The sequence below is a fragment of the Coturnix japonica genome, chromosome 16 (genome assembly GCF_054131305.1).
Source record: "Coturnix japonica strain WE chromosome 16, WE-NBRP24, whole genome shotgun sequence".
In the NCBI taxonomy this organism is placed as follows: Eukaryota; Metazoa; Chordata; class Aves; order Galliformes; family Phasianidae; genus Coturnix; species Coturnix japonica.
Window position 1 is genome coordinate 3,486,870 of NC_140678.1, and position 25,969 is coordinate 3,512,838.

General features: G+C 40.5%; 2 protein-coding genes and 1 long non-coding RNA gene across 12 annotated transcripts in view; 2 read left to right on the top strand and 1 right to left on the bottom strand.

The window, feature by feature from the left end:
- Positions 1 to 16: 16 nt before the first annotated feature.
- Positions 17 to 3,974, top strand: CALR3 (calreticulin 3). The gene is given in 10 exon segments (XM_015886161.3): positions 17 to 184; positions 330 to 431; positions 1,173 to 1,376; positions 1,824 to 1,918; positions 2,085 to 2,294; positions 2,420 to 2,533; positions 2,620 to 2,763; positions 3,328 to 3,420; positions 3,524 to 3,622; positions 3,624 to 3,974. Coding segments are annotated over 10 exon segments (1,248 nt in total). The 5' UTR covers positions 17 to 66; the 3' UTR covers positions 3,693 to 3,974.
- LOC146758167 (uncharacterized) lies at positions 2,976 to 4,845 on the bottom strand. 2 transcript variants are annotated; one of them, XR_014935097.1, is made up of 2 exons: positions 4,614 to 4,845; positions 2,976 to 3,274 (listed from the first exon to the last, which is right to left on the bottom strand). It is a non-coding gene; the product is annotated as an uncharacterized LOC146758167 (long non-coding RNA). The 2 variants fall into 2 exon arrangements; XR_014935098.1 differs by having other exon boundaries at positions 2,976 to 3,489; positions 4,614 to 4,822.
- Positions 4,846 to 4,894: 49 nt separating this feature from the next.
- EPS15L1 (epidermal growth factor receptor pathway substrate 15 like 1) overlaps positions 4,895 to 25,969 on the top strand; it is a 38,356-nt gene continuing 17,281 nt past the window's right edge. For 2 of the 9 annotated variants that reach the window (XM_015886146.3, XM_015886150.3), the window contains exons 1-23: positions 4,895 to 4,957; positions 9,028 to 9,069; positions 9,250 to 9,339; positions 9,698 to 9,745; positions 10,402 to 10,497; positions 10,886 to 10,948; positions 11,774 to 11,899; positions 13,426 to 13,485; positions 13,823 to 14,059; positions 14,969 to 15,126; positions 15,595 to 15,751; positions 16,482 to 16,544; positions 17,908 to 17,993; positions 18,384 to 18,456; positions 18,973 to 19,134; positions 19,945 to 20,142; positions 20,481 to 20,645; positions 20,977 to 21,103; positions 21,224 to 21,274; positions 21,692 to 21,828; positions 22,158 to 22,218; positions 22,429 to 22,511; positions 23,793 to 23,925. In XM_015886146.3, coding sequence (XP_015741632.2) covers positions 4,928 to 4,957; positions 9,028 to 9,069; positions 9,250 to 9,339; positions 9,698 to 9,745; positions 10,402 to 10,497; positions 10,886 to 10,948; positions 11,774 to 11,899; positions 13,426 to 13,485; positions 13,823 to 14,059; positions 14,969 to 15,126; positions 15,595 to 15,751; positions 16,482 to 16,544; positions 17,908 to 17,993; positions 18,384 to 18,456; positions 18,973 to 19,134; positions 19,945 to 20,142; positions 20,481 to 20,645; positions 20,977 to 21,103; positions 21,224 to 21,274; positions 21,692 to 21,828; positions 22,158 to 22,218; positions 22,429 to 22,511; positions 23,793 to 23,925 — 2,446 coding nt within the window. In that variant the 5' untranslated portion in view covers positions 4,895 to 4,927. Of the gene's footprint in view, positions 4,958 to 9,027; positions 9,070 to 9,249; positions 9,340 to 9,697; positions 9,746 to 10,401; positions 10,498 to 10,885; positions 10,949 to 11,773; positions 11,900 to 13,425; positions 13,486 to 13,822; positions 14,060 to 14,968; positions 15,127 to 15,594; positions 15,752 to 16,481; positions 16,545 to 17,907; positions 17,994 to 18,383; positions 18,457 to 18,972; positions 19,135 to 19,944; positions 20,143 to 20,480; positions 20,646 to 20,976; positions 21,104 to 21,223; positions 21,275 to 21,691; positions 21,829 to 22,157; positions 22,219 to 22,428; positions 22,512 to 23,792; positions 23,926 to 25,969 lie in introns of those variants that run through there. The other 7 variants (XM_085517881.1, XM_015886147.3, XM_015886148.3 and 4 more) reach the window with 7 other exon arrangements.

The following is a 25,969-nucleotide window of genomic DNA, read 5'->3' on the forward strand; positions in this document are numbered from 1 at the left end:
TATAGAACTGGATCAGGCGCGAGGTGTTGAGGGCCGGAGGTGCGAAGCCGTTACTGTGTGAGCGTGATGGCGGCTGGGCCTGCAGCGCGCGGCCTGCTGCTCCTTGGGGCTGTGCTGCTCCTTGGGGCTGTGCTGGGCGCTGCCCGGGCCGTGGTGTATTTCCAGGAGCAGTTTCTGGATGGAGGTTGTGGGAAAGGAAGGGAGGGAGAGGGTGTGATGGGGTGGTCGTTAATAAGGGTGGTGGGCATGCTCTGAGGGAGGGAGGGAGGCCCTTCCTGTGCCCCACATAACGCTCCTTCTTTGCTCTCGGTACCGGCCCGGTGGGGCAGGCGGTTGGCGGCAGCGCTGGGTGAGCTCTGAGTCCAGGCCAGACCTCGGCACTTTCCATCTCTCTGCTGGGAAGTTCTACGGGGATCCTGTGAGAGACAGAGGTACGTGGGGGCACTGGAAGGAGCTGCTATGTATGGGGAGGGAAAAGGTCTTTTTTCTAAGAGAATGGAAGTGTAAATTTTAACCTGGTCGCAGCGAACACAATCACTGCCTCCCTCACCCAGCACCACAAGGGCCAGGCTCTGGCACTCAGTACAGCCAGAGACCTGCACACCAGCATCTCGGGTTGGGGGCTCAGTCTGAGTCTCCTCAGAAACTGTGGAGCCCGCAGTACAAAAAAGACATGGAGATTTTGGAAGGGGTCCAGAGGAGGGCCACAAAGATGATCAGGGGGCTGGAGCACCTCCCCTATGAGGACAGGCTGAGGGAGTTGGGTTTGTTCAGCCTGGAGAAGAGAAGGTTGCGGGGTGACCTCATTGCAGCCTTTCAGTACCTGAAGGGAACTTACTCCCAGGAGGGGAGTAAACTCTTGGAAAGGGCTGATAATAGCAGGACTAGGGGAAATGTTTTTAAGTTAAAAGAGGGAAGATTTAGGTTGGATGTTAGGGGGAAGTTCTTTACTAGAAGAGTGGTTAGGCCCAGGGAGGTTGTGGATGCCCAGGGAGGTTGTGGATGCCCCGTCCTTGGAGGTGTTCAAGGCCAGGTTGGATGGGGCCCTGGGCAACCTGATCTAGTAAATGTGTATGTTTGGTGGCCCTGCTAGGCAGGGGGGTTGGAACTACATGACCCCTTCCAACCTGGGTCATTCTGTGATTCTGTAAATTTGAATATTGCCTTTATAGGTCTACAAACAAGGGAAAACTCCAAGTTTTATGCCATCTCCTCAAGATTTAAACCATTTAGTAACAAAGGGAAGACTCTGGTCATTCAGTATACTGTGAAACATGAACAGAAGATTGACTGTGGTGGGGGATATATAAAGATTTTTTCCTCAGACTTGGATCAGAAGAACCTGAGTGGAGCTTCCCCTTACTATATCATGTTTGGTGAGTTACTTGTCCATCAGCACAATGTTGCCATTGCTGTTGTGCAGCTCCTGAAGGATGTTTGTGGAAAGGATTAAAAGCATAGAGGAGAAAGTTGCTTCAATAAGAATGTTGTGGCTGTAAGCAGTTATTTCTTCTATAGTTGAGACATGTGAAAGTATGTATTAACAATCCATGTTTATCCAAAAATTCTCAGCTGATTTGAAGGGCATTTAAATATTTCAGGCCTTTACCTGATGTAAATGATGTAGCATAGGCTGTTTGTTATCTGCCCTTAAATATATTTGTATGTATAGTGAAATTTGTTCACTTGTATGTCAAGGTTTGTAGTTTGGTATCTAATGTGGTTTAAGAATTATTACATAATCCTTTCATTTATACTATAGATAGCAACCTGCATTTTTCTGCAACGCAATTAAGGATACAAAGCATGTGATCTCTTTGTAGGGCCAGATATTTGTGGATCTGAGACAAAGAAAGTCCACGTTATTTTAAATTACAAGAATAAACTTCACCCAATCAAGAAACCAATCAGATGTAAGGTAAACAGAGATTTCAAAGGTAAACTTCAGGATACCGAGTCAGAGGGATATTAAGGAGAAAAAACAACACTACTGCAAACATATGCCGTGATTCTGATGTAAGGCAGCTCCTGTAAACTGTGCGTAAGGCTTTAAAAATATTTTATTTGCCTTCTCTAAAACCCAGGTCGATGGATATACACATCTGTATACTTTAATCATAAGGCCAGATCAGACTTATGAAGTGAAAATTGATAATGAAGTGGCTGCTTTGGGCAACTTAGAGGATGATTTGGATTTCTTGCCACCAAAGAAAATTAATGATCCAGCAGTGAAGAAACCCAGCGACTGGGATGATCGAGCCCACATTGCTGATCCAAATGACATCAAACCTGAGGTAACTCAGCACTCGGAATCTGTAGTTATTTTCTATTATTGAACTATTTCATTCCTGCTGAATTCATTTTATAAATTGAGCTATGCACTAGTTTTGATTTATTTAGTCTTTCTGTGTCTTTAAAGCATTGGGATGAACCTGAGTATATTATGGATACCAGTGATGAGAAACCTGAAGACTGGGATAATGCGGTGCATGGGGAGTGGAGATATCCTATGGTCAAGAATCCTCTATACAAAGTATGAACAGCCTTGTAGTTCAAGCTATCTGTAGCATTTCAACTCTTCCTTGTCCAACTGCATTCTGAATACGTGCTTTGTCCTAGGGAGAGTGGAAACCAAGGCAGATTGATAACCCGAACTATAGGGGAGTTTGGCCTCACCCACAGATTGACAATCCACATTACTCACCTGACTTCAATATCTACAGCTATGAAAACATTGGTGCCATTGGACTAGATATCTGGCAGGTGAGTTGCTTTTACTGCAAATAATGGGGAACAAAGGACTTTGTTTTCCCTGGGCATGTGGCAATTTGTTTATCCTTTTAATGTAAGTGTTATCTGTTTACCTGCACAGCCTGGTCTAGGGAGCCTGCACTGCAGGGGGTTGGACTAGGTGATCTCTGGAGGTGCCCCTGTAATTCTGTGGTTCTGTTCTTTGGGGGATCTCTGAAGATGACTTGTTATTAACTTGCTTTTATTTAAACATACGGACAAAATGACAAAGTTCCTAAGATGTGTCGGTTCGTGATCCTCTGCAGTGAAGTGAGGGAGGAGTCCAAACTCATCAGTGTAAGTGCTGCAAAGTGTAATTTGCTCCACTACACTTCAGGCTTCCACCAGTTCAGAACTCCTGAGTCGCTGAGATTAATGGGACGAAATCTGCCCTCTGGAGGCCGCTCTGAGAAATTCCTCAGCTTTCCTCACATGTTCACTGTGTATTGAGTGTGACACAAACATTGAAAGGCTGAGAGTAGAACTGTAAAGAAAAATAAAGAGGCATCCCATTATTTTCTTCTTCCTCCCTCAAAGGTGAGAGCTGGCACAATTTTTGACAATTTCTTGATAACAGATGATGAAGATTATGCAGAAGACTTTGGAGATGAAACATGGGGAGAAACAAAGGTAATGTGTTAATTCTTCTCAGTCTCGGTTATTGCCACGTTAAGAGTTCTGTCCAATCTAAGCCACGTTCTGTTGGTGTACAAAAATGACATCTTAATGTTAGGATCCCGAAAAGGAAATGAATATAAGGCAGGCTGAAGAGGAGCAGCAGAGAAAAAGGGTCGCGGAAGAAGAACACTTTGATCAGTGGTTCAAGAAAAAACAAGAGGGGGAAAAGAGAATCTCCAACAGATAGAATAATGAAGAGGCCTATCAAGAAACAGGAGTTTTAATTGTTTGAAAGATGCTCACGTTGCTTTGTAAGGACTTTGTGTTTTGTCTGCACTGCTGAAGCTGTGTTAACGGGCTGTTTTTAATGGTAACCTTAAATTTGTGAACTCTTTCAGTTACTTTTCAGACAAATATCGTAATATAGTTATTAAACTGGCTACTAGAAAGGGTAACTTCTATTAACTACATCTTAGCTGTGTTAAGATACCTGTTTGGTTTCAGTGTTTTAACTCTTACATTTTTTTCATGATTTGATATTAAATAAAATTCATGTTAACTTTTGAGATCTCGCAATAAGCTTTGTTTCATTAAAGGCTTCAGCATGTCAGTGTGTGAAGCATTTTCACAACCTACTTCAAACTGAAGAGATGAGTGTTGCCAAAGCCTCTGTAGTGATTACACCTTTTATGTGTAGTTTTCTCCCTTGCACTCTGCTGTGTAGTGCTATAGATTTGGTTCAAACTAAAGCCGGACTTTGAGCCCGTCACTTTTCATTTACATCTCAACTACTTCCTGAGCAAAGCCCTGTGCAATAAGGAAGTAAGGAATGGAAGGAGTGGTGCAGGCCCTGCCTCAGCTGCTATGCTGTGGTCAAACTGAGGTCAGATTCCTTCACTGATCCAAGTCCTCTGTCTTTTAAGTCAACTTCAGTGGCCCTTTGGGGTGAAGAACTTTGACAGCTACTGGAAAGCAGTAGTGTGACTCATCGTTTACTTTCTTTTTGCTAAACAGATTCCTCTTAATGTAGTTTTTATATGGTCTTGCTTTGTTCAGGCTGCTGTCTGATATCTGTGCAGTCCAGGCAGGGAGCTGTTAGCATTCTTGTACTTCATGCTGAATGTTTGATCAGAGCCCTGAGGCAGCTGAATGGGGTGAATGAAGTTTGTTTTGATGGGATTTTGTGCAACAAAGTCAAAAACTACCTTGGATGCGGCTCCTGCAGCTCAGTGCTCGATCAGGGCCTTGCATCGGTTACCTGGAACAACGCTCCCCAGGGCGGCTCTCCGTTCCCAGCCCTGCTTTGCCCGCTGCCGTAGGCAGGTCAGCACCATCGCCCGGTACAGCGGTCTCGGGGCGGCGCGGCTCCCCGGTCGGAGCGCTCCGGGGCGGCTCCCGCTCCGCCGCTTCCCCCGTCCCGGCGCAGCCCCCGCCCCCTGACCCGGCCCCGCGCTGCCTCCCGCCGCCTCTCGCCCCGCCCTCCCCCGCCTCGGCCGCTGCCCGAATCAGCGGGAGGAAGATGGCGGCGCTCATCCCCCTCAGCCAGCAGGTAACCGGCTCGGCCCGCCCGCCGGGGTTCGGCCGAGGAGAGCGGACGGGCTCCGGGGCCGGCGGTCGAGCGCAGCTCGGGGAAGGGGGAGCGGGCCCGGCCCGGTGCGTGTTCTCCTGCCGCGGGAGGCGCATCCGGGGCCGGGTCGGCGCTGGGGCACAGGCCCGGCGTTTGCCTGCGGCCGGGGGAGCGGAGGGACGCGGCGGGGAGCGGCTCCTGGGCGGGGCGCTGGTGGCAGCCGCTGCGGGGGCACGGAGCGCTCCGTCCCGCAGGCCGCGCTGCGGTGGCACCGGGAGCTCGCGCGGCTCCGGGCGCTGTGGGTCCATCCCGCCGCGGGGCCGGGCTGCGGGACGGGGCTCGCGCTCCGCTTGGCTCTGTCCGCCGGCGGCGATCGCATCATCCGGCGCTGCCGGCTGTTAACGCGTCTTCTTCGGCTGCCGCGGTGTCCGGAGCGTACGGACCGGCTGCAGTGCGGGAGCAGCGGCAGCGTGCTGGCGGGGGAACGGCTGGGGCTGAGGGACGGGGCGTGCCCTCCGCTGCGGGACACGGAGCCCCGGGCTGGCCGTGCTGGGGCCTGCACTGCGTGGGGTGGTGCTGCTGTCACGGAGTGCTTTGGGTTCATCTCCCCCAAGTAATTGAAGCGTGAGCGATCGCCATTTGTTCTGTACGTGAAGATGCTCAGTTTACTTATTTTCTCCAAATGAAAACAAAAGCCCCGTGAACAAAACAACATCCGTGTCATGTCTGGGCCAGGCAGGAATTCATAACAAGTGCTGCTGATAATTAATATTACCCAAATATATCTATTTCATTGTAGCTGTGAACTCTCATAGGGGCACAGAACATCCTGAGCTGGAAGGGACCCCTGAGGGTCACCCAGTCCTGACGCCATACAGGAGTGTCATTTGTGACACTGAAAACTTATCTTTCAATGCAGCTACGTTACATTTGGGTAACACTAATTTGCCGTGTCCCTTATGAAGCAATAGCAGGAAGGCTCCTGATTAACACCTTGTCATTAAATGAACATTCAGAAAAATCTGACACATCCACGAGTGTGCACACTGCTGACAGAAGTTTTCAAGCGAAGCAAAGCATTGCAACACATCTATGTAAACGAATCCCTGGCTTTGTAAGGGTTTGTTGTTGTACACGGGTAAAAATGCCTCAAGTGTTTCTTTTGCTCGAGGTTGTGTGAATTGTGATGGTATCAGTCGTATTTTCTGTTGTATAACGTGGTACATTGTCTGAGGGGAAAAAAGGGCCCTTGTGAATATATCCCGTGAATACATCTGCTATTCTGGCGTTGTTTTACAATTGATTCATTGGAACCATTGTAGTTTTCCAGAGAAATGCTTCTTTCTGTATTGAAATGTCAGGAGTTCCCTAACTATGCTGAGGGCAGCAAGCAGGATTTTGCTAGAAATGAATAAACTTCCTCTGCTAATGGCCTCAATTTTATGATTACTGCAGAGATACCCGCTCAGTATAACAAATACCAGAGGTGGTATTAAAAGGAATAGGGGGGATTACGTGTCCATTGTGTTGAAGTGCATTCGCTCAGATATAAGACTGTTGATGGTGACGTATTAGGAGCCACAAGCAACACATGCAACTGAGACATGTGAAAACATTTAGCTATGTTTGTTTTAATACACAAATGTAATTACAGTGTTCTTCCTGTTCTATGACGTTCTGTTTTTAGGAAAGAAAATTCAGATGTCTGGCCTGCAGCATGCACAGTGCTTAACAAGCCTCAGCTGTCCTTGGTTAAGATGGCTGTGCACAAAGTTTGAGAGCCAGCACGTAAAATCACTTCTTGGTGTTAAGTAACAGTGGAAACCGGTTTTGATTTACCTTCGATAACTTTATTATCTTGAATGTTTGGTCACCTTATCTCTAGTCTTTCCACTCTGCTGGGCGTGTTTGACTTACAACCTTTGAAAGTTAGGGAGAATTGCATTAGAAATGTTGGAATAATGCTGTTCACTTCGTCAGTCTGTTCTCTGAGGCAGCTCAGGGTGCTCAGCAGGTAGAGTCAGGGCAAAGGTAATCTTTCTGGGGCAGCAGTTGTTGTCTTCTGGCTTTCATCTTTGTGGGACGGTTGGTTTTCCTCTTTCAAAGTACCTGTTCTCATCTATGTGATAAGAGCAGCCAGAGGGAAGTTGTGTAGCAGGAGGACACAAAGCAAATGGTTCATCTGATGCAGTGTCCCTTGTGGCCCTGATGTGACCTCAGCAATGAGTGCTGCTAGGAACTGGTTTAGTATTAGTTTACTAATACTGCTAAACTAATTAGTTTGGTAATTGTTCTGATGGCAGCAACTTGCTGCTGCCTTTTTCTCAGATCTGTGTTAAGGGATGTAGAGACGTGAGCGTGGACTGCAGAGTGCGATGGGTAGATATGGAGCTGTGCTATATTTATCACTTGAGCCCATTTTGTCTGGTCTGCTTCATCACAGAAATGCAGTCATTTGGGTAAATCGGGCAGAAAGGCTTAATCTTTGTAAAACTGTGCAAGTAGAGAGTGGGGTGATGAAGTGCTTCCAGCAGCACTCGGGTGCGTTCACACTGCTGTGGGTGAAGCCTCTCAGCATTAAGCACATCACCCTGGATTCCTGCCTCCTCTGTCAGGTAAATCAGCTGCATGTCATGGCTGACAGTATCAGATGAAGATGGGAAGAATGTCTGGTGATAGGATGAGATCATTCCATGCTGCCACTGGTGTGCTTTGCTCTATCTGGGATGACTCCAGTTCTCTAGGATGCTTGCCAAATCAATTGGAGGAGCTTGTAGCTGGCTGTGGCTGCTCTGGGCTCTCTGAGAAGTAGGAGGTGTGTCCAGTTGGGTGTAGTATAGTTAAAGCGTACCATGTTTTATTCAGAGTTGAACAGACTGTTTCCTATTTCCTCATCTTTGAATGATGTGTTTCCTGCTCTGGACAGGGACACAATGCTTATCCATGTTCATTTAGCTAGCAAAAGGATGAGTCAGGCTTATGGGTTACGGTCACAGCTTTCCACAGAAACTCTTGTCCTGCTTCTGGAAGAGCAGGGGCATCTGATGGTGTGCAGAGTACAGTGGCTTATTTTGCCAATGGGTTTAAGAGGAGGACATTTAAGATGTTTAAGAAAGCTTTGAAAATTTTGCTAGCCTGGTAGAATAATCAGCACTCAAAGAGCTCAGCGGTCACTTTTAATGAATAAGGGTTAATTATGTTGGATGGCTCCTTCAATTAAGATTTGCCCTGTTTATTTTAAACGTATAGGAAGATTCTCTGTGTAATATGAAGTCTTCTCCTCCTCATCAGTCTTCATTTTCTTTAGTCCTATTTCTCTCTCCCTTCTTGATGGTGTGGGCAGAACATCCATAAGTCTGCTTGGGTGACCAGGAGGAAGGTGGAGGTTGGGAGGTGACAGTGAATGAAGGAATCCTTTGTTGGGTGTCTGAGTAATGTCCTGCAGGTGGAGAGTGATTGTCCTGAGCGCACTTTGGGATGTTTCAACATCCCTGCATCTCAGTCATTAACTTTTTTATTGGCTTGTTTTGTTGTTTGTCTTTTAAGGCCTTTGTCTGCCATAAGGGGTGACTTGTTTGAGACAATGGTTGGATTGTATTATTTTTGCTGTTGATAGCAGTGCTGGAGAGCAATGTGGAGTGTAGCTGTTGCAGAGCTAGGACTTGTGTCTGTTGGAGGAGGCAAATGAGGAGATGTGTTTGGGGCTTCTCCTCTTTAGGCATTTCAGTTCTTGTTTCCTTGTGACCTCAGCAAGAGAAGCCTGTCTGTTTAGTACACCAAGAATACAGACCCTTTGTGTTTGAAGCTTTTGTGTAATGCAGTTGGTAACATCAAGCTGAAATCTTCAAACAGCTTTGCCAGGGAATTATGGCATTTCTTAATAAACTCTAGTGTTCATTTTTTTTTTTTTTAACTCTTTAAAAAATAAATATTTTTTAAATTGAAAATACTGCACAAGGTAGTATGTGCTTTTTATTTTTCTTGTGGTCACTAAATGTAGGCTATCTTAGATTGCAGTTCATTGTTTTCTTATCATCCCTCTTGTTTTTCAGTTTTCTGCTGGGATTCCATTGTATGAAACTTATTACAAACAGGTAAGTTTTTAACGAGATTGAAGCAGAATTTCCTTCCCCTCTTTCCCATGCTAAACTACTATAAATTTTCCCCCTGAGTGGTAACCATATGAGTTGTTACAGAAGCATGAATAAGACATTTCTTTTCTTGTCTCTACTTTCATGGCATCCTTCAGTTGAATGCAAACTTCTGTCTTTTAGGTAGATCCAACGTATACGGGGAGAGTTGGGGCAAGTGAAGCTGCACTGTTTCTTAAGAAGTCTGGTCTGTCTGATATTATCCTTGGAAAGGTAAGTTGGAGGAATGAGGCAATTTTTGCAGTGATTATCTGTGTATTTGTTTCACTGCAGCTAAGAGCGAGCAGAAGGGGTTAGTGAAAGCAGGTGAGATGGAGCTGAATTGGATCCTTTGACTTGCAGGTTAACCACAGGCTGTTGAGAGCTTCAGGGTCCTGTTCTGGGCTTTGTAAGGATCTGCAAGGAAAACTTGTCCTTAGTGTAACATTTTTGTTGTTGAGAATTAAATAGAACTGTATTTCATAACTTGGCAGCTGCAATGAACAATTTGAAAAGATGTATAGTATTAATTGTTGAGCTGAGTTAAATTTTATTTTAAAGTTTCAATGGCTTTTATTTTCTATCTCCACAGATATGGGATTTGGCTGATCCAGAAGGTAAAGGGTACTTGGATAAACAGGTAAATAAAATGTACCTGTGAACCTCTTGCATTACCTTCCACAGTGGAGCCTAGATTCCAGAAAACCCTGATATCCATAGTAGTTACCCATAGTTGTTTTTTTTTCCACCTCTAAATTTTCATTTATAAGATGATTTTTTTTGGTGCTGCTCATATTCAAGATTATTACTCAGTGGGGCTGCTGGAGAAGTTAGTTCTTGTTTTCTGCTCCTTTTGTTTTCTAGATAATCAGTGTGTGTGGGATACATAGACACAGCCATTGAGAGTAATAAATACAGACTGTAATTTTAGAGTCTATTTTAGAGATCTTTCTTGCACTGAAAAAGATAACTGGCGTTTTATGAGTGACTTGGAATAACACATGCTTTAGTTACATGTATATATGGAGCGTCGTTGGTTTGTATGAGACAGCCCTTAAAAACTAGCTTTGAAGTTTTTTACTCCTTGTTCCATATCACTGCAAAGTCTTTTCTGAATCCTATCTGAAAGCAGTGAGGCGTTGCTGCAGTGCAGTTACAGCATGGGGCTGTACATATGTTGTTTCTGTATTTTACTTGGGGTCCTGTGTACACTGTTGGTAAAAACCCTGAATGGATGATTGGAGAGGGTGAGTTAAACTGGGTGCTTAGTTTAATAGACAGCACTATTGTTTGTAGGGTTTCTATGTTGCACTGCGCCTCGTCGCATGCGCACAGAACGGCCATGAGGTCAACATGGGCAGCCTGAATTTGACTGTGCCACCTCCTAAATTTGTAAGTAATACATACCTGAACATTTGCATGTATTGCATGAGAAGGAAAGCTTCAGCTGAAATAGTTTTATAAATAATCTGTTTTATAAACGTTGTGGTTTTGAGACTTCAGGTTGCTGTCAAACTTTCACAGTCACATCTGCCACTGTCCTGTATTCCTTTGTAAAGTGTTCCAGCCTCATCCTGGGCTGCAGAGTCAGAGCAGGTTTAACTGCAGTCAGTTTGGTCAGTGCTTTTAAGCTGATGTGGCTAAAACCTACGATTATGGGGGAGGAGGGAGATGATTTTTGAACTGTGTCAGCAACTGTGGATAGTAATGGGCATGACTACAGCTTTGCCCCTTTGTGTGTGTACGCATCTGTATAAATAAAAGTAAAATTTCATTTTAGCATGACACTAGCAGTCCCTTGCTGATCACCCCGCCTTCAACAGAGCCTCACTGGGCTGTTAGGGTAAGTGTAAAAGACAACACATTCCATTCATTCTTTAAATGTTTTCCTTGTCTCAAGAATTCCCAGTGAGAGAATTCTGTATCAACTGTATTTCCCGTTTCAAAAGTCCTTCCTTGCTGATGGCAGACTTGTGCAGAGTAAAGAATACTGAACTCTGATCTTACAGTTGAATTAAGTATTAAACAAGCCTGTAGCAATCCCGGGTGTGATGTTTTTCAGACATAGTGAATTTTAATCTTCTGCCTGGATTTCTTCCAGAATCCTAATAGTAGGCACTTTGATGCTTGTATAAGGAACCCCACTGAGAACAGTGAAGCATTTCAACAAATTCATCTTGAAGAATTAATTTAAAGCTTGAATTCACGTAGTATTTAGTGATAATACACAGTATATGTGATTGGAATAAAGTAGCTTCTGATACATGGCATTGGAATATTTATGTTTAGTTTGCAGTTGCAGACGTTTTCCAAAATGACTTCTTATATAATCTTCTACTCATATGTTGTATCATTAAGTGGGAAGCTGATCTTTTGGAACAAATAGTTCTTAGCTGGTTTAAAATCTTGTCAGGAGTGTTGTAATCAGAATTTGTTGTCCTTTCTGAACATTGTAGAAATGTATTTTACGCTCTGCATGCTAAAATCTCTTAGATATCCCAACCTTAGCCTTGAAACTAAGCTCCTAAATCAGAGCGACACTTGCAAGAAAGCTTGGAAGTTTAGTACAAATGCTTTACTGTCCAGTCTTAATTTCTTGCAAGATCTCATTTTCAACACTCACGCAGGCACACTTTTTTACTTATTCAGGCTATTTCTTACCAACTAGGTGGAAGAAAAAGCAAAGTTTGATGGTATTTTTGAAAGCCTTTTGCCAGTAAATGGTTTACTTTCAGGAGACAAAGTAAAACCAGTTCTGATGAATTCAAAGCTACCTCTTGATATCCTAGGAAGGGTAAGTATGCTGTTTAGATTTAGCCATTCTCTATTTAGCTTCTCTTACTTGCAGTGTTTAATATTAAAGTGTAATTTATCAACATAAATGGGCTTTTGCTGGATTTTATATCAAGTGCATGCTACAATTTAAGAATGTTAAGTAGTGTCTGAAGTCATCCACTTAAAAATAAGAATAATAATAGTAATTTGGGCCCCAGGGTAGATTGGCTCCATTATCTCCCTGTTCATTTTAAGAGGTAGAAATTTTGACTGTGGTTGTATTAAAAACAAATGAAAAAGACAACAACAAAAAAATCCCCAACAAATCACTTTCTCCTAAGCCCTAATAGCTTTTATAACATTGTATTCCACTGTTTTGTCACTTTTCCAAGTGCAAGTTGTTAGCCATACCATTAAATCTGTCTACTGTTTGTACAAGAGAGCACTTTACAGCATCCTAATTTACTGTAGCTGTGAAATTGCCAAGTATTTTTTTTGCATGTATTTATAAATAGTTCTGAGTTTAGTGCATCCATCCTGTATTTGCAAAAGCAACAAACCTTAAAGTGTTTTTCAACTTCAGTTTAAAGTGTGTTCCTTAGTGTTCTTTCTGAGTGTTGATATGATTGAGAATTTATACGTTGTATGTAAGAGCTGTATCTGCTTTATCATATACTTTAATGTCTTCAGGAAGAACCCAATATATTGTCCATAAAATCTGAGTATGCTTTGTTTTAATTCCGTACCTGAAGCAATCTTGGAAGTCTTCATATTTGATCTTATTACTTTAGTGACAGGAATGCAGGAAGCTTACTTATATTCCAGAGGAATTTGTACATGGGATAGGAGAGTGGCTAAAGGGGTGAGGGACATAAATCAAGTGTCCTGAGTTTGTAGAGGTCAGATGATTGAGCCTCAGTCTAACAGTCCATACACTCTGTTAGTATAATGGTTGGACAGTACCCAGTGATGGCCAAGTGTTAGAGTACTCAACATTTTGCATCTTTCTATGTAAATCATTGCCTGTGATTATTATGTGCCTTGACATAATAATGAAATAAAGTTGACAGATGCTTAAATTCTCTTGCAGAAAATTCTGAGGGGTGGATGTATTTTTTTTACTGAAAGGGAAATGGGCATTTTGAAATGAAATGCAAATTAGAAATAGTGACTTTTCTAAAATGTCTTAACGTTCTTAGGAAGCAACCTGGGATGGTACGTGAGTATACACCATCTGGAGAATCACAAAAACATCCCTGGATGTTTGTAGTTAGTTTGAGGAATCTTTAATTGCAACACAGGAAGATGAAAAACATACATCTCTTATGTGCCGGTTTTATTAGAGCCAATGTTTCCACAAAATACTTGATTCATGTTGCCAGAAAACTCTAAACCAGTCTGTTTCTCAACAGAATGTTCAGCTAGATCTAATATAATGCTGTTTTCACCAAAATCTGTTAGAAGCTATTAGAGGGCATGCTTAATATGGTGACAGCTAATATCAAAGGTACAGAATGTAACTTGTTTTTATCATAAATGCTGTAGGTCTGGGATCTCAGTGATATTGATAAAGATGGTCACTTGGACAAAGATGAATTCGCTGTGGTAGGTTGCTTTATATTTTTAATTTATGGTGCATCTGCTTGAGCAAATCACTCAGCTGTTTCTTGAGTGTTGCAGCTCTTCTCTGCTGCATTCTGTTTTCTGATCTAAAACATGCACATGCAGTTATGGTCTTTCTCAAAACCTTTCAAACTCTTGCCTGTGTCATCAAGATTAACATCTTTATAATATTCAAAATCATGTTCTTCTCTGGCTTGTCTCTCTCTCTAATCTTACTGTCTTTGTTTTACTAACGTATGAACTGCTGATACTGGAAAATCTCACTGCTTTTTTTTTTTTTAAGTTGTTAACATTATATCTGACCTCTTTGCCTTTGCAGGCAATGCATTTGGTTTATAGAGCTCTTGAGAAAGAGCCAGTTCCTTCACTGTTACCTCCTTCTCTCATACCACCTTCTAAAAGAAAGAAGACACCTGTCTTTCCTGGTGCAGTTCCTGTTCTCCCTGCAAGTCCTCCACCAAAAGACAGCCTACGTTCTACCCCATCTCATGGTAGTGCAAAGAGTCTGAACAGCACAGAGAGTTTGTCTCCCAAGCACAGCATCAAACAAGCACAGGTATGATTTCTTCCATGTCAGTAAACTGAAAAGGAGGGGAGGGAGAGGGAGGTGAAGGAGAATTGGCATCCTGGCTCTGCATCAGAAACAGTGTTGCCAGCAGGAACAGAGAGGTGATCGTCCCCCTGTACTCAGCACTGGTGAGGCCACACCTCGAGTACTGTGTCCAATTTTGGGCCCCTCACAGCAAGAAAGACACTGAGGCCCTGCAGTGTGTTCGGAGGAGGGCTACAAAGCTGGTGAGGGGTCTGGAGCACAGGCCATATGAGGAGAGACTGAGGGAGCTGGGATTGTTCAGCCTGGAGGAGGCTCAGGGGAGACCTCATTGCTCTCTATAACTTTCTGAAGGGAGGTTGTAGTGAGCTGGGAGTCAGCCCTCTTCTCTCATGTCATTAGTGATAGGACCAGAGGGAATGGTTTCAAGCTACGGCAGGGTAGATTCAAGCTGGACATTAGGAAGATTCAGTTGCTTCCTTGTGTAAGCATTCTTAAAATATGGTTGTTTCTTTTTTTAATGGAGCAAATGACCAGAGAATAGAAGAAGAGCGTGTGAATTTTACTCACGTGAACAGGAGGTGTAGCAAATCTAAATGGAGAATTTTCATTTTCCATAGAAAGGTTTTCTTTAATTAAAAAAATAAAAATAATTAATCTGCCTTCTCAGATTCCTGTGTGGAGGTTTGTATTTCCAAAGAATTAGTTGATGAGTAGCTATTTATTGATATTTATTAATTTGGGTAGGTATTCAGCTGAAACATTCATAGGAAAAGGGAAATAATTGTTTACTAATCAGATTAGTTTGTGCAAGATACGTTCAGCACATCCAGTGCTGAAGAGTGCTGTGTGCTGTGTTCTGTCTTTTGACTCTGTCAGTCTTTTTACTGAAATATAAAACCTTTTTGTTTGCAGCCATCTGTGAACTGGGTCATACCGATGTCTGAGAAAGTGCGATATGATGACATTTTCTTAAAGACAGACACAGATATGGATGGTTTTGTGAGTGGCCAAGAAGTAAAGGACATTTTTATGCATTCAGGTCTGTCCCAGAATCTCCTAGCACATATATGGTAAGAATTCTCTAGTAGCTGTATTTTTGCATCTCACTGATCTGGGAAGGCAGTTTATCCATCCAGAGTTTGTAATCTAAACACTAAAATAAGTTTTCCAAAAAAAAAAAAAAATAGCCATCAGCATCTTTTGCTTGTCCTGTTTCAGAAATATGATGTGTGCTGTATGAAGAATCAGGAGATAAATAAGTTCTCACTTGGCTCTCCTGGGAGAGGGATGTAGATTAGTCTGAATTGTGATTGTTTTTTGCTGTTTCAGTGTTCCTAAAGTTTTTTGTAAGCTTAATGCTCTTATATTCAGCCCAGTATGTCAAATAAAAACTGCCCTGTCTACAGAGCTTTTACACTGGAATAAGCAAGCTCTGATGGGGCTGAATCGAAAGAAAACTGCGTATGTATTTTTATTTCAGACTTTCTGGTAAAGAGGAGTAGTTTCCTTGTTTGTAAGTATGATCTATTTTTTACCAGGGCTTTGGCAGATACAAGACAGATAGGAAAGCTAAGCAAAGATCAGTTTGCACTAGCAATGTATCTCATTCAACAGAAGGTCAGTAAAGGGATCGATCCTCCACAAGAGTTGTCCCCAGATATGATCCCTCCCACAGAGAGGAATACGCCCATACAGGTAAGTAATGGATTATTTGTAGATACACAGAGCTTACATGCCTTGATTGAAGTGGTCCATTTTGTAATGTTTATTTTACAACGTGATGGTAAAGAATGGCTTTTTTCTCATCTCAGTGATGTTTCGTTTTGCATTTCAAAATAGACATAAATTTTTGACAACACAAAACAGTAACGCAGTAATAAGTTTCATTAATAACTGAGAATGGCTGAACTAGAAAAATACTCCTTTGTCACAGAAATTTGGGGTTTTTTTTTGTTCTTTGTTTTTTTAAACTTCCTTAGGAAGTGGTGAAAGACTTTTAGTTGCCCTTTTCTGGCTGTGGCCAGGACCAAATTCCTCCCATGAAAATGTGAAATTCTCTTAATGGGAATCTGGAGGGTGATGAACCTCTAGTTTCTGAGGACTGGTGGTTGGCTTATCCCTTGTACTGTGGCAGTCTATAGTCTTATATCCATCACTGCTAACAACATATTATTGGTAATGAAAGCATCTGATCTTACACTGAATCTTATTTTGTTGCTTTTCTTAATAGCATGTCACTGTGTTTCTGAAACTTCTATAAAGGAACACTTGTATCATGTCTATACAATCACCTGTTCTGTAGATTAAGTAGCATTTTCCTTTACTTTTTTACTTTCCCTAGCCAGCTTTTGATTCTCTAAATATATTTCTGTTGTTGCTATTGCTCTAGTCCTTTTAAGGTTTTTCCTGTATCCTTTTTCCATAGACTCTGTCAGGTTACTTGACTCCTGTAGGAACTGAAATCTCAGCACTAACAGAAATGCGTCGTGTGAGTAATTGTAACATTGCAAAATTGTTCTGAAAATCATTGCACCCTATTTAGAGCTCAGTTTTTTTCTGTACCTTCTCCTCTCTCTTTGCACTTGTGTTCTTTGATTCTTGCTCTCTGCATGATGAAAACTTTGTGATAGTGTGAAGTTACCAAGGTTGGTTCTTGGCTAAAAGTCACTTCAACAACCTGAAATTCGTTGGTCTGTCAAGAGGTTCTTTGACAGGCAGTTCATTGGTGGCCCATTTCTTACACATCTGCTAATTCGCTGAAGCTGTGGGCAATAAATATACATTGGTGCAAGATCTTTAAACCTCCCATTAGTTTCAGTTCTTTTTATTTTAGCTGCTACAGCTTTACCTCAATGTAACTGTATGTTACTGCAAGTGTAGCAGAGTTTTATGTTCCTGTGAAATGTTGAACTGTGTTGCTGTACTTAATTTAGCAGTTCATTTTACCTCGGTTCCTAATCAAATTGGATAACATCTTATTATGATCCTGTACAGCATACAGTACAGGTCACTGTGCAAATCCATATCTATTCTAAAAAAAAAAAATAATAATAATAAAATACTGGAAGCTTTTGATAGCTAGCTTGAAGAATTAGTCTGGATTATAGTTGTTCTTATTTATCCCTACCTGATGGCATATTAACAAAAGAAGCACTCATCCATATATTATTACTTAACTAACTTAAACTGGGCTTTCTCCTTTTGCTTCTGTTAAAAATGTCACATTTCACTATGCTATATTTGGAGTTTGTTGGTTGTATTTATTTTATTATATTCAGTAAGGTCAAACTTTCTGTGGTTATCACAGCAATCTCAGAGTGAAGAAAGTAAGCAAACTGCACTTTCTTCTTTTTAAAATGCTGTTTAAATATATATATTGTCTAAAGGACAAGGGATGTGCCTTGTGTCTTCCCTAATTTACACCTGGACAGCTGTAGAAACGACCCATGCTGCAGCTCTCAGTAAATGAGGTGTAATTTCAAAAACTATCAGTTTGGGCAGAGTTCAGAAGCACTGAAATATCATTAGTTTCTCTGAGTCCCCTGGAAGCTTTGCTATAGACTGTTGCTGAGGTGCACTTTTAGTTTCTGAATTTAAAGTCTACCATTGCCTGCAGTTTATTCATTGACACTGTGCATGTTCTGTAACTGCTGTGTACTTCAGCTGTCCTGTCTGTTACATGAGCATAGGGAAAATTCTCATGTCTCTCAGGGACAATTGTATGGTAATGGTTGTTGTGTAATATTTTTGACTTCTCACATCAAGAGAATTGTGTCCCACCTTCATCTTCAGTCTTTGCAAAGGAAGATCTCTCACAGCTGTGTTCTAATAGGCTGTTTTGTTCCTAACAGGATAGTTCAAGTTCTGTTGGATCAGGAGAATTTACAGGGGTGAAGGAACTGGATGACATCAGTCAAGAAATTGCACAGCTGCAGAGGTAATACTTGTTGGGCCATTGACTGTAAATCTTGAAGTAAGGAAACCAATTAAGTTTATAGTACTGATATGTCAGTTACAATTATTTTCTTTTAAGCAGTTTGTTATTGCTTGTCACTGAAGTTGGTAGTGACTCTCGCAGACGTTCCATCCAATTATCCAGTTTTGTAAAGCTAGCCTGTAGTCTTCCAGGTGACTGCAGAAGGTTGATAATAGGTCATATTTTTTGGAAGAATAATTGAAATGTGCTATTACTTCCTCAAAGAAGATATCAGAATGTGGGCTGACATTTCCATTTGTTTGCTGTTTCCAGAATAATATTTAGTTGGTTCTTGCACGTATGTTGTATTATTTAACTAATCATGAAAACATTTGCTTCTTTATCTTACAGAGAAAAATATTCTCTGGAGCAGGACATTAGGGAAAAGGAAGACTCAATTAGACAGAAAATGAATGAAGTTCAGGTAAAAACTCCTCTGCTTATAATCATTGATTTTTGTAATCAAAATAATATGGTGAAAAGTTTTCTTTCTTCTGTCCTTCCTTGTGTTGTTTCTGGGCAAGTCTCCTCCTTGTATAGGACTTTCTCTAACTTACAGAAAGGTCTTTAGTTTCCTTTTCTTCATCAGAAGTGTTTGATTCTGATGCTGGTTAATATAAGTAATGATGCATGAATGGTTTGAAATGTCTTAGTGTTTGACTGACATTGTAATTTAGGAAATCATTGTTCAAAGAGTATTGTTTTTCATAGTAAAGGTAACTCAAGTTACACGTGATGTGTATCATGGTTCCTTTCTTTCTTGTGGGAACTGATTTGTACAATATCTGCAAATTGCTGCTGAAAGAAAGTCTGTGCATATAGGAAATAATCTGTCTGACATAGAAAATCCCGTGGAGCATGCCAGCCTTTTTCTCTTTGATTGGTTGTGCCCATAAGGCATGAACTAAATGTAAGTTGCAAACTGTGTGGTTTTCCTCAGGAACTGCAAAATGATTTAGATAGGGAGACGAGTAACTTGCAAGAACTTGAGGCTCAGAAACAAGATGCCCAAGACCGCCTGGATGAAATGGACCAACAGAAAGCCAAACTGAAGGACATGCTGAGTGATGTAAGGCAGAAGTGCCAGGAGGAAACACAGGTGGTGAGTGTATGTTTATCCTAGAGGTCCTCAAGTATATTTTGTCTTTTGTTGAAGGAAGTCGCATTCATTTCATAAACAAGCTTTTGCTGTCTGTAGTTTTTCAACTGTAAATAGCAATTTCCACGCAAATACAGAGATCCAAAAAGGGTTTTATTAACATACACAATTTTCATAACAGTTAGAAATATGGCATTCCACCAGATGATCTACAGAAGTTCCTCCCTATGAAAATTGTTCTTTGAATATATGAGATATTCAGCCTATTTGAAGAGTTAGAAGTGTTATTCCTGACCCACTGGGACAACAGTACATATTTTTATCACTGTGAACCTCACATCAGTGTTTTGAGTTAAAGGTAGTTTTCCAGGGTGATGCAGTTATCAGAAACTTGGTTTTTTTTATATCATGCAAGAAAGGGTGTAAGGAGAGTCTTATGCAGCTGTATAAATTTAACTCATCCAGAGTTAAAAAATCAGCTTAGTAATACTTGGTAAATATTTCAGTGGAAAAGGAACCAAGTTCTGAAAGCTGCAGGGTAACCATTTAAGAAACAATCTTTAATTACTCTTACAATTAGTGTGGTATTTATTTCATTTCAGATACTAGCAGTTCTTGGTTTTATTGAATATTCTGCATGCTTATACTAAAAATTCTGTAATGTAAAAAACATGCTGTTCTTCAGCTTATGAATTTTACCTTCTGTAACACTTGGTAAGTTGCTTTACAGCTTTCTGTATTTTATAAATTCATAATGTGTTGAGGTACATTTACTTCAATTTTCTCTTTAATTTTTATAATACTTTGTTTCAGATTTCATCACTGAAAATGCAGATTCAATCTCAGGAGTCAGATTTAAAATCACAGGAAGATGATCTTAATAGAGCAAAAGCAGAGCTGAATCGCCTCCAGCAAGAAGAGACGCAGTTAGAGCAGAGTATCCAGGCTGGAAAAGTGCAGCTTGAAACAATAATCAAGTCTTTAAAATCAACACAGGAAGAAATAAACCAGGTATTCACTGTAGTTTGCATGACATCATTTTTTCCCTTTTTTAAGTGCTAGAAGTTGAACATAATTAGAAAGATGACTTTACAGAAGTGAAGGAATAGTGATACATGAAATAAGCCTTTCTGATTGTTGCTTAGTAGGTTAATTCCCAGACTGAGTGAGGAGGAATTTAACTCCTAAGGGAGTTGTGGGGGGGGGGAAGCAACTGTCTTGCAACCACGTTTAACCATGACTGAAAGGATTGTCTTCTTACTGAATCTCTGAAGTAACCACCCTTCGGTTTTGTGAGGATGACAGCATTATAGAGAGATTAACATACTAAATAATTTTTTACTACTTAGGCAAGAAGTAAACTTTCTCAACTTCAAGAGAGCCATCAAGAAGTCAATAAGAGTATAGAAGAATATAATGAAGCTCTCAATGGGATTAATGGTGGTAGCCTGACAAATTTAGCAGACATAAGTGAAGGCCTTGGGCAGACAGAAAGAAGCAATTATGGAGCGATGGTAAGAAAAAAATTATAACGTTATTTACTGTATTTTGCAATAATTAGATTTGTTACTTATGCCTAATCTAGAAATCATTAAGCAGCTTCTCTTGCTATAAACTTCCCCTTAATTAATGTATTTCTTATTTCCAAAAGAAACAAAATAAATTTTCCTGTGTACTGAGTTATATATACACGTATATCACATAGTTCAATTAAACAAACAAAAAAGAGAGAAGTTTACTCTCCAAAATGCATTAGTATTTCTCTTCTGCTAAAGCAGTTTTAGTGCTATTTAAATCATTTATTTTGCTTCCTTTAAGTCAGAATTTTGTTTTCTTAATTTTTAGGATGATCCATTTAAGAATAAAGCTTTGATGTTCACCAATAACACGCAAGAACTACATGCCGACCCATTCCTGTCAGAGGATCCTTTCAAATCTGATCCATTTAAGGGAGCAGACCCTTTCAAAGGCAGTAAGTGACCACTGGCTTACCTGAGACCTTGAAGACCAACTGTTGAGTAAATGATATTTTCAAACTTTTATCATCTTGCTAAATAGTGGATAAAACAAATGATTTTTCTGTCCTGCATAGGTGACCCATTCCAGCATGATCCTTTTGCAGAGCAGCCACCTGCTCCAGCAGGTAATAGCCCTTACCATGACAGGACAGATTAATTAGACAGTTTGTAGCCAAACTCAAAGATGGAGCTGGCTTTTGGTTTGCATGTGGGAACTTCGAAACTTGGCAGTCAGTGCAAACAAGATCAATGCATTACACACATTGTTAACTTTTCACTGAGTGAAGTCTGTGACCTTGTCAGGTATTCACTGAAAATGTGTACTTGTTGCAACTTACTACGCAGTACATTGAGTATCTGGAAGTTTGTTGGTTTGCCATGGTGGTTTTTGTTTGTTTTCATTGTTGGTCGTTTTGTTTGTTTTTTAGTAAGAAAAAAAAATCAGTGAGTATGAGGTCAGATGTGAAAATGGTTCATTATTGACACTCCTTGTTGTTCTAACTACTAGATCCTACATTCTGTATACCTTTTATTGCTCCTAGATCCTTTTGGAGGTGATCCATTTAAGGAAAGTGATCCATTTCGTAGTTCTGCCCCAGAGGATTTCTTCAAGAAACAGGTGAAGAGTGACCCGTTCACATCAGATCCATTCACAAAACCCTCCACTTTACCCTCAAAGGTCAGTGATTTATACATTTTACTTAATCACAGTAGTTTTCTTTTCTGAACGCTTCTGAATATAATTTCTTATTTTGTCCTAGGAGCTAATGCTGACTGTATTTGTCTGATACGCTTTTCATTTGAATGTGGTTTGGTGTCATTCAGTGTTGTCAGTAGCCAAATACTGTGTATTTCAGCCATTCATTTGATTTTATCCCATTACATGTCCTCTAAATAGAGTGATCTGAAACTGGAAATAATTTGTCCTAAATGAGTAGATATTTATGTGCATAGAAAGAGAATTGCACAATACAGCACAACAATAATCACGTATCTGTTCTTATTTAGCCTGACCCTTTTGAAAGCAGTGATCCCTTTACCTCTTCCAGTGTCTCTTCAAAAGGTCCAGGTAAGAGGAAAACTACACAGTTTGCTCTTTTTTTTTTTTTTTCCTAACCAACTGATAGAAAGGATATTGCTCTTTAAAATTTTCTCATGACATCAAATGGCAAGGAAAAATGCAAGTGTTGTTTTATTACCTACCTGGTTTCCTACTTTTTTGTCAATAACTTCTTAAAAATTCTTATGTATAGTTATTTTTCTTTAATACCTGTTCCAGATCCATTTGGAACATTGGATCCCTTTGGAAATGGAGCTTTCAGTAGTAGCGAAGGATTTGCAGACTTCAGTCAGATGTCAAAGGTAAAGATTATGAGGAAAGCAAATGTGCTCTTAGAAAATTACTTAAACAGTTTTGAAGGGTGTGACATAATTGCAGTATTTGAGCCGTCAGCCCATTTCTGCTGTTTTTGTTCCAATCAGTCTCAACAATTACTTAGCAAAATACCATCCATCCATCTCACGTATGGAAAAGTTGTAATCAAGACCATTAGTTCAAGAGGGGGAAATCAGTTTCTACACACATTCTCAAATACCAGAGGAACTAAAGAAGTAACTTCTGTTTTTCACTTGCAATCAATGGTAGTTTCTCCAGATAATGGAAGGCAGGTGCAACAATATGTTGTTATTTTTGCTTGGGTACTGACTGTGTCTCTCATGGCATTCTAACTAGTTCTTCTCCACGAGTTCTTCTTTACAAGCATAGGGTATCAGAGAAGCGTGGAAAATGTGTGCTAATATTTCACAGCATTTAACAGGATTGCTACTATTTGGTTTATTGTTATAAACTGAATATATAATATATCCCAAGTAGTTGTATGTCCTTACCTCCTAATCTGGATAGCAGTCATAGTCTGCAGTTAATTTTGTGAGAATGACGTTGGAATTTGCAGTTAATTTTGTGTTTCTGTGTTTGTGAGGTTGATAGCTCTCCAGTAGGTGGCAGCAGTCCTTACAAATACGAACGCTTTAGCTTTCAGCTTTAGCTTTGCCTACAAAGCATTCTTCTTTATTTCAGGATAGATTTTTTCTGCATGATGCAGATTGTTGTGCCATTTTTCATCATTAAGAGAGTCTTTCACAAAGAACAGCTATACGAAGTATGTTCAAGCAATGCACTTTTAGACTTTTCCAAGACTTTACAGAAAAAGATGGATGTAATTTAAGTAAAGCCTGGAAGAAAAGCAGCCCGTTCTATAGTCTGTTGTATTTTCACAGTTGCTACTTTGTTTCACAGTTCTTATTTATTGTAGAGTGTAAGCTCTATTGCAGTGTGAGTGTTCATTACCAATCATAAAAGGAAGTTTTACTTTTATTTTTCTTAGATTTTTGCTAGGAGTAAAAGTTTGAGAAGCACTTAAGTGATTAAGAGCAAAGCTGCCCTTTATTATTTGTTCTCTTAGACAAAGCACCATCATTTCTGATAGTGGGTATTAGCACCTTGTGCTGCTGACATGAAAAAAAACACTGAGGACAGATGTACAGAATTGAAGTTGATGCTTTTCATTGAGTTAACTTACAACCTTTGCAAAGCAACAGATATTCTGCAATGTGCTTATCCTCTTTCTTTTCTCTCTGTTGCAGTCAGTAGCTTCAGACCCCTTCACCTCCTCTTTTGGAGGAATGGGATTCTCAGATGACCCTTTCAAAAGCAAATCAGACACACCAGCATTACCACCGAAGAAAAATGTCCCACCACGGCCCAAGCCACCCAGTGGTAAGAAGGTTTTATTTTTAATAACCAGTTCCCTCAGTTTAATCCTGTTTGTCCTCGGAAATAAGGTCAGGTTGTCAGTTTTCTTTCTTAGTGTTTTACATTTCAACCGTGGAAGAAGGTGTGATCTATTATCAGTAGATGGGCAGGAATTGTCAATAAACCAGAGTGTAACTGATGTGAAATTCAGTCTCCCTCCCTAGAGCTGATCTTGTTAAAAAGCTGGTGTTTTAAAAACATTCAGATACCAGTGAAACTGGTTCAAGAACTGAAGCCACTTTAGAGCTGTTAGTTTCAGGTCTACTTTTAACAGCAGCAGAACAGTTCAGTTGATATTAGCAGCAAATGTTCAGTCAGCTTACCTGAAAAAAAAAAAAAAAAAAAAGAGATCTGGATTCTGTATATGAATAGGCTCATAATGCTGCAGTAAATGTGGCTCAACGTTCAGAATTTGAAAGGTGTTTATCTTTCTACTTGTCTTGTAGTAATTCTGCTGAGGATTGTCTGCCTTTCAACTGTTGTGTTTTGGAGAAATGTGTGCACCGGCACCCATCCTGTTTACAACAAATATTGTTGCTCTGTCTGCTTTTGCAAGCCAGTTGTGCTAGAACTGGATAACATGAAAAGTGCTTTGTATCACAGGGATGTCCCATAGATTAATCCAAGGTCTGCAAAATACTGTTTAATAGAACAGATATAAGCAGACGATTGCGACAGCATTAGATTACGAACAGAAGTATAAAGCTAAAGGTAATCTGATTTGTCATGAAAGAGTCAAACGAGTGCTATAATACACCTATGTAATTTCTTTAATGTGGTCTCTTTATGTTACTTCTTCAAAACATGAGTGCTCCTAGCAAATACGCTTTGCAGAAATGGGCAATACATTTCACAGGGCTGACTTGCATGCATTTTTTTAATTGTTGTTGTATTTGTCTGTCTTCTCATTCCCTCTTTTGTGCATACTGAGGAATTTTGGACACATAGCTTTAATAATTTGCTTTGATTGTAGGTGTGTGCACTCAGCCTTTAATCAGTCTTCTCAAAAATCTTGTTTAAATGTGTAATTCTCCCTCTCATTGTGAGACACAAGATTTGTAAGGTTCCGCTGTTCTACCCAAAGCAAATGTTGTTATGATAAAATAGACAAGGAGGAAACAAAGCAGGTTTTTTTTTAAAGCAAACGAGCCTCATGTGCTTATGCAGTTATACTCCTCCCTTCCTTCCACACTAAAGCAATCTTTGGTGGTTACTTAAAGCATGAGAAATTTTATAGTAATATACTGCGATTTGAGCATGAGATAGAAGCATACAAGTATGTGTTAGAAATGGGAACACTGCTCAGAAAACAACAAAAAAGAAACTTCCGTTGTTTCTTACCTTTCTCATTGGTCTGTTTAATTAAGAAAACAACAAACTATGTGATAAAGATCTTTGCTGAGGGATGAATAAATGCCAGTTATTAGCAGCCAAATCTGTAGGTTGCCTTTCTGTTCCCAGTTCATACTTGCTTTTGTAAAACTTCTTGCTTTTGAAAATGACTTGTGAGTCTTTCTTGTCTTTTGTTAGTCAGGTGCAATAGAGGTCTGACAGAAAGCTTTACTTGTTCTCAACACTCTAAAATCAAGTAGGAACGACTAATTGATGGTTTTGCAGTGCATTAAAAGTTGCTTGATTTCCTAATGTAGTGTAGATAACAACTTTCAATGTACATTAGGGCTTATATGACATGCAGACATGAGCTGATCTATGTCTGTCTATGGAGCTACTGCAGGGTGTTCTGGATTATCAGAACGTGGTCAAGGTATGCCATAGTTTCCCTTCTTGCCTATATATCCATGTTTTGCCCAGATAAACGAGGAGCTGTGCCTCAGCTGTTATTTCTTCATGAAAATGGAGCAAACTTCTGGAACTGAGCACAGACAGGGTCAGGGAGATGCTTCAGACACAGCCTCTGTTGGCCTCTTGATGAAGATCACCTCCAAGGGTCCTCACTTATACCTGCAAAAGGACTGTGCCATTCAGATTAGCTGCTCTCAAATAATGG